Here is a 7,412-nt window from a genome sequence, read left to right as displayed (position 1 = left end):
GGGAATGGACACGCCGAATCAACAAACAAGACCATCATGCAGAACCTAAAGAAAAGGTTGAACAATGCTAAGGGGAAATGGAGAGAAACTTTGCCCGAAGTCCTTTGGGCATATCGGAAAACGACAAAATCTGGTACGGGGGCAACGCCGTTCTCCTTAGTATATGGCGCCGAAGCGATGATCCCGGTCAAAGTCGGGGAACCAAGTGTCAGGTTTCGATACACAACGGAAGAATCAAATCACGAGGCTATGAACACAAGCCTCGAATTGCTAGATGAAAAATGGGAAGCCGCGCTCGTTCGAATGGCCGCCCAGAAACAGCGAATCGAAAGATATTATAATCGAAGAGCCAATCTTCAACACTTCAAAATAGGGGACTTTGTTCTGAGAAAAGTTACCCTCAACACTCGAGATCCAAACGAGGGGAAGCTCGGCCCAAATTGGGAAGGACCATATCGGGTCCTCGGTGTCATCGTAAAGGGATCTTACAAACTTGGCACAATGAACGGCAAACAATTGCTAAATAATTGGAACATATCACTCCTCAAACGATACTATTGCTAAGGTATGACTCTCTCCCTTTTTCATTTATATTTGATACTAACTTATTACAGGTGTTCGATCGAAGACATCAGGAAATTTTTCAACACAAAGACCTCAGGTTTTAAAGCACGCGTTGCACTCTTTTTCCCTTAGATCGATTTTTGTCCCAAATGGGGTTTTCCGGCGAGGTTTTTAACGAGGCAACAATTATTTGTGCTACCTAGGGACAATTCAACAGTATCCGAGGCTTCTTTACAATCAACCTCGAATACTGGGGGGCATCGCCCTCAGATGTTATGTTTTCAAGGAAGATGCTTTGTGTCAACAGGGTCTCGATAGGAAAATTTTGTGAAGGGCCAAACAGTCAAATGAACCATGCCCATGTAGATTGCCTTAGCCCTAATAAAAAATCATGTACGCATGAATGATCTATTGAAAGAAGTACTTTTTCCTTATCAGATGTTCCATGCCTTACTGAAATTTCTACTTTACAATTTCGCACTTACGATATACTACGGAAACCAGCTCAAGAGCCAATCACAACTAAAGCTCGAGCAATTAACCCCGTACTCAGGGACTTCCATCCGAAAATTGACATGCTCAAATTATTAAACTTCGAAATCTTAAGACCTTAAAAAGGAAATCCTCGATTTTATAGGCCACGACCACCCCTCTCGATGATTGATACTTCGAACAAGTTGGAAGTATAATCGAAAAAACAAGCCCTTTGCGCAAATATCAAGCTAAAGGCTATGGCCAAACTAATGCGGTTCGAGACGTCCGAATTCCGTAATCCAACAGGCCTTCAAATATTTTCATAAAACCGTTTAGAAAAGGCCACCCTCGGCAAAGTTACAAAGGGTTTCGATAATATCAACTCTCGAAAACCTTAAGAGGTACTAAATTTTTCGAACTCTCGAACAAACTTATGCTAAGGCATAACAACTTTCTATATGACTTATGCTAAGGCATAATAATTTTCTATATGATTAAAACTTTTTAAGTCGAAAAAAGGAAAAAGCCACTCTTTGAGGCCATATCGGCCCGATTCAAAAGCCTAAGGGCGACTACATTGTTGAGTTCGAGGACCTGCCCTCGCTTAATCAAAACCTAAGGGTTTTTTCTACTCCGAGTTCGAGCAAGTACTCACTTGATCATAGAGACTATAGCAATCCGATTTCAACAAAATTTTCACAAGGCAACAAAGTGAGTCAAAATTCTCACAAGACCTAAATTATATCAGAATTATCATAAGGCAAAAGCAAAACAGAGTTTTCACGAAGAAGAAATCAGAGACAAATCGGAAAGAAAAGGGATCTTTCGTATATACAAAAGTATTTACAAAGACCTCTCAGGGTCTTACGCAAAAAATCCAAAAAAGAAAAAAAAATTCTAAGTGCCTAATCTTCCTCGGGAGCTTCATCTTCATCTTCTCCGCTCTCGGATCTGCTCGCCCTCCTGGAGTCATCATCATCAGAGAGCAAAGTTTTGGCTTCGACCTCTAGCACTTTCGTATTCTTGATATCGGTAGTAAGGTCAAAACCACGAGCATAAATCTCTTCGAAAGTCTCTTTCCGAGACTGGCATTTGGCGTGCTCGACAATGCAGAATTATCAAATCTGAGTAGCATCGGAAATTTCCTTTGCCCGAGCGTAAGCGGCTTCAGCATCAGCTCGGTAGACGACCACGACCGCCTCCGCATCGGCCTTTACTCTTTCCGCCTTAGATGTGGCCTTTGCAAGCTCAGTGGCTAACCGAACCTCGAGCTCCTCAATTTTCTTGGCTCGGGCCAAACTCTCCTCCTTCATGCTTTGGAGTTGATGTTCAGCCGAAGATAGCTGGGCCCAAGCAGCGTCTTCCTCCGAGGCAAGTCAGTCCATGTTTTGCTTCCATCCCAAGGTCTCTGCCTCCTTCATCTTGGTCTCCTCGCGAAGTTGCTCGATCTTTTCGGCCTTCTGCTGAACCTGCAAGATTGAAGTGTTAGTTGTCGTCTTTGGATTAATAAAACGAGCTTCCAAAAAATTGCATTACCTGCTCAATCAAGTCGATTTGCCCTTTATAAGGTGTTGCCAATTCAGCTCTAAGGCCCTTGACCTCCTCTTCCTTTTGCTCAATGAGGAGTTTTAGGGAATCTCTCTCCTCCGTAAGCTTTTTGAGATCGGCCTCACATCGGTCCAGCTCTGCCCGGGATTTAGAAAATACTTCCCGAGGGAGCGTCAAAGCCTATTAAGTAAGAAAGGAAATCAGATAAGAAGAAATAAAGACAAAGATAATATTAACAAAGGGAGCTAAGGCTAACCTGACTCAGAAGTCGATGGGCTTCATCGAAGATACTCGATGCGTCACCCAGATCGGAAGTCTCTTCGACCCCCGTAAAACAGCCACGAAAAAGGTCTTCCCTTTTGTGGGCCGTTCCCACATCGGGGGTCCCGTGGCCGGGGCTTCCTGAATTTTCCCCTTGAAAGATGTTGGGAGGGGCGAATCGCTAATGTCTATTGCCCCAAGTGAGTCACTTGGGGCGTTCTCTTCATTTTGAAGGGCCTCAGAATTGGCCCCTTCAGGTACATCCACCAGTTGCCCATAACGGCGGGAGGCATCCTCAGCCTCCGATGACTCAGGGACTTTGCTCGGGCCATCTTCCGAGATCCCCTCGGTTCGAGGTTGAACCTCTTCCGTCATCATCGGCTCTGCAGTCTTTGGGACCTCGGTGCTCCTCTTTCCACCCACCAGCTCATTGCTAACATCTTCATTCTCCTCTTCTTCATCTCGTAGCTTCTGAACTACGTTTTCAAGAAGGGCGGCGATATCTTTCTTCGACTTGTGAGCCTTGCGCTTCTTGGGCTTTGGAGTATCGGAAGGCGAGACCCTTTTTCTCTTCTTCTCTTTCGACGGCTTCGGAACCTCCTCTTCCGCAGGTGGAGGCGGCCTCATGATAGCACTGTCCCTGAGACCTGTGTGAAAGGAAATCAAGTAGAGATAAAAAAGAGACATTTCGGAGAAGAGTGCCAAGCACATGAAAAGAAACATACCATGATTTTTGGCCTCCCATTGGCCTCTTGCCAAATCATGCCATGAGCACTGGGCATATGAAGAAGTCAGTGCCAGTTTTCGAACCCAACCCTTGAGGTTCGGAATTGCGCCGGGCACCCAAAAGACCAATGCATCGTAGGAAGGAACATCAATGAGAAAAACTCAAAAGGAACGAAACAGTAAATTGAGGTTAAGGGTGGGGTTTTGTACTTACGCTTCATGTTCCACTTTTCGGGGAATGGCATCTTCTCGGCCGAGATTATGTTGGAAGTCTTCACTCGTACAAACCGGACCATCCATCCTCGGTCCTTGTCCTCGTCAATGCTTGAGAACAGCACCTTGGTGGGCCGACGCTAAAGCCTTATTAATCCACCTCGATAAAGATGAGGGCTGTACAATCTAATGAGATGGTCGAGGGTAAAAGGCATCCCTTCAACCTTGCTCACGAAAAATCGAAGCAAAATGACGATACGCCAAAAAGAAGGATGGATTTGGCCTATGGTTATTCGGTACTGGCGGCAGAAGTCGAGGATAACTGGATCGACGGGACCTAACGTAAAAGGGTAAGTGTAAACATTTAAGAACCCTTCTACGTAAGTAGTGATGTCCTCTTCAGGGGTCGAAATCACCACCCCCTTGTTTCCCAATGGCAATTTTTTTTCACTTGCTCAAGATCGCCTTCAGTTATCGAGCATATGTATCTCGACATTGGCTCACATCGGCCAGGCACCGAAGAGGGTTTCTCAATTTTAAAGTCGGAAGTAAGATTGCATGTCCCAGGAACACACTCTTCGATGCGTGGCTCCACTGGCATTTTATCGCCGGTCGGCCGCGATGAAGAGGCTTTTTCGTTTTGAGGAACGGTTTTTGATGTTTTCGCCATTTTTATATGAGTTCAGAGAAAGAAGAAGATAAAACTTGTTGTTTGATGAGAAGGTTGGCAAACGGGATTTGAAGAATTTGCAGAATTGAAAAACTTGAAGGGAAGATAAGTGCTTTGAAGATTAGAAGAGATTTTGGAAGTAAAGTTTGAGAAAATTATGAAGATGATCTATTTATAATACTTGCTATGACGATTTGAAGACACCAGTGGCCGACATTGACTAACGATCATTAATTATTCTGGGAACTATGCAGACGTGACGCTTCAGTCACCTCCGTCGCTTACATCACGAGGGTGACGTCATAATTAGTCGAGGTACAAAATCGAAGGCTTGGTTCATTTCTTCTCATTACACTCCAAGAAATTAGGGAACTATCTGTATACGGTCAAAATCCGGCCCACCCGATCGTGCTATTTGATCGAGACAAGGGAGCTGCATCGGGTGTAGCCTCGTAATGAATCAGACTCGAGCTCGAGCAAGGCATCGAGTCCAAAGATCGAAGTGCCTGCCGAGATCGAGGCCGACAACAACAAAGGTCATATATGACAGACTTCGAACGAAGCGCCATAACGACAAAGAGAGATATCCGTAATCGGTCGAAGATCACGGTAGAAATCTCGGAACAGATCGAATCAAGGACGGTTATTTATGCCAATCATGGGATTTACTTCCGTAATTAGAATTATACCATATTTAGTATTACTCTACTTTATATAGAGGAATCCACATCATTTGTGGGGACCTGACATGAACAAATATCAAAGCAATATAATATTTCTCAGCTTACTATCTTGTTCATTAGCTTATTGTATCTTTAACTGTTCTTGCATAATTAGCTCGAGGGTGTCCGAGCTCGAGGGCTCTGTCCAAACGCTGATTTGCTTTACATTATTGTCAATTTCTATTGCTTATCTTTACGTTTCTCAATTGATATTAAGTGAAATCACGTATCCTTAAAACCATATTACAAATTTAGTTGTTACTCAATTTTGGGGTAAACAGTTATTAATTATTAAATATCAATTATAAATTTCTTATAATTACTTTATAAATAATCTAATTGAATAAATGCAATTATACCATTAAACCCATAAACAGGAGTACTGTACGGTGCGCCATAGTTTAAGTTAATTTTAATTAAAACAGAAAGATTAAAGGATATATCCAGTCCCTTTTGTTGACCATTTTCACTAACGAATTTAACAAGCTCCACATCAGATTTATGACCTCTCGTTTTCTTGTTTCATCGGCCTAAAATTAGTAATGAAAAAGAACGAACATGCAGAATGCATGCGTTTCCTTTCTTTTTAATTTTCTTTTACCATCTTCAATAACGAAAAAATGATTAGATCCCCAAGTAATGATACTCAAACTTGTATTATTTCGTAAATACATATTTATATACACCATTTTACATCTCTTGGAATTTAGTTTAACTACAAAAAGTTCAATTCTCAAATGTAACATGAAATCTCTTGAATCTTCTACTCTCTTTCTTGCAAGAAGAAGATTTAATCTTTGTCAATTCTATACCTTCTCCTATAGGCATAGTGACGCACTCGATCCCTTTCTTGCCTTTCCAGATTTCACCAAAACAAACCTTTTTTGTACTTCCAACAACATCATTATTTCTCGTTACAACCACACACCCTTTTGGATTCACTTCAAGATTATTCTTCCATAATTTCAAATGGTCTCCAAATTTACAATCGATCACTAAAAAGTCAACTTTCTTGAACTTTTTGATGACTTCATTAGGGTTCTTCCCAACTACAAACTCAATCACATTGTTGAGTTCTTGATGATGTGGTTTTAACTCAAAGTTGTTGCTTGTTTTTATCATATCTTCACGGTGGTGGGGGAGAACGCAGACTAGCCGGCCGCCGGTTAGCTTCGCCGCCACGGCAAGGGCGATTGTGAATGGAGTTAGGCCTTCTGTGCTGATTTCTAAAATTACTTTTGATCGATTTCCGGCTGCTAAAGCTGATATGAACTCCACACATTCTGGTTCTATCCGCTTTGTGGCTTTAATATTGGTGCAATCTTGATCATGAAGGGTTTTAGACTGAAAAATAAAAGTGAAGTGTTAAAGCTCGCAAAATGAGAAGTGTTAAGGCAACGAAGAAAATAAAAAATAAAATAGAACTTATGTACATCAGTATAAAGAATTGTTACATATCAATATATTTTTACATATTGAGCATAACATACCTTATTTTCACTTTAACGGATACTTATGCATATGTAATTATTTTTGAGATAATCTACTAGATTGTATTAAAGATCTTTAAGTATAGGTTCTTTTACAACGTTATTTTAAATTTATCTACAACAAGTAATTAACTAAGCCTGAAATGCAATTACTTAGAAAATGAAGTCTTAATGAATAGTTATGCGCATGCAGATTGTATAAAAGGTCTAATTTGTGTATAAGTTCTTTTTATACACAACAAGTGATTAACTCTTCATAACAAGCTTGCCTGATATATGACAGTTACGAACAAAATAGAGCAATAACCTTATCTCTATAAGCAACCTAAATCAAATAACTTAAAAAAAGGAAATCACAAAGGGCGAGAATAGATAACATATATACCAATTGAAGAGTATTCAAGTAAGCTTCCATGGCTTGTTGAGGAGACCACTCCATTACGTAACGAAGTGAAGAAAAACCAGCTCAGGCTGCTCTCGAGGAGTGAGATTAATTAATGGCATAACGAAAGTCAAATCCATTTATAGGTTAAGGGGAACAGATGGCGTTCGTGTGAAGTCAGAACACTTGGCACCTTTTGAGATTCGTGGCATCACTGTGACAATTATGTGCATGTGCCTTTACTTCCAAACAAGAAGAGAATTTAAGAATGAGAGGTTTCTTTTTTTGGGTGAGAAGGGACACTTGTCAATCTGAAAATATGCATGGTAAGACATGGGAAATGGGGGATTCCATCCATTGTG

The 7,412-nt window shown here is 41.2% G+C and overlaps 1 protein-coding gene across 1 annotated transcript; it reads right to left on the bottom strand.

Annotated features, from left to right (window-relative positions):
• Positions 1-5,825: 5,825 nt before the first annotated feature.
• LOC107765309 (uncharacterized) lies at positions 5,826-7,209 on the bottom strand. The gene is made up of 2 exons (XM_016583935.2): positions 7,054-7,209; positions 5,826-6,522 (listed from the first exon to the last, which is right to left on the bottom strand). Exons 1-2 carry the CDS (start codon positions 7,105-7,107, stop codon positions 5,905-5,907), a joined length of 672 nt encoding a protein of 223 aa, XP_016439421.1. The 5' UTR covers positions 7,108-7,209; the 3' UTR covers positions 5,826-5,904.
• Between the last annotated feature and the right edge of the window lie 203 nt (positions 7,210-7,412).

The sequence above is a fragment of the Nicotiana tabacum genome, chromosome 6 (assembly GCF_000715075.1).
Source record: "Nicotiana tabacum cultivar K326 chromosome 6, ASM71507v2, whole genome shotgun sequence".
NCBI classification, from domain to species: Eukaryota; Viridiplantae; Streptophyta; class Magnoliopsida; order Solanales; family Solanaceae; genus Nicotiana; species Nicotiana tabacum.
This window is presented reverse-complemented; position numbering and strand designations above follow the sequence as displayed.

Coding starts and splice junctions, on each gene's coding strand:
- LOC107765309 (XM_016583935.2), bottom strand. CDS start 7,107: ATGGAGTGGTCTCCTCAACAAGCCATGGAAGCTTACTTGAATACTCTT. Junction 6,523..7,053: donor ACTTGAATACTCTTCAATTG/GTATATATGTTA, acceptor TTTATTTTTCAG/TCTAAAACCCTTCATGATCA.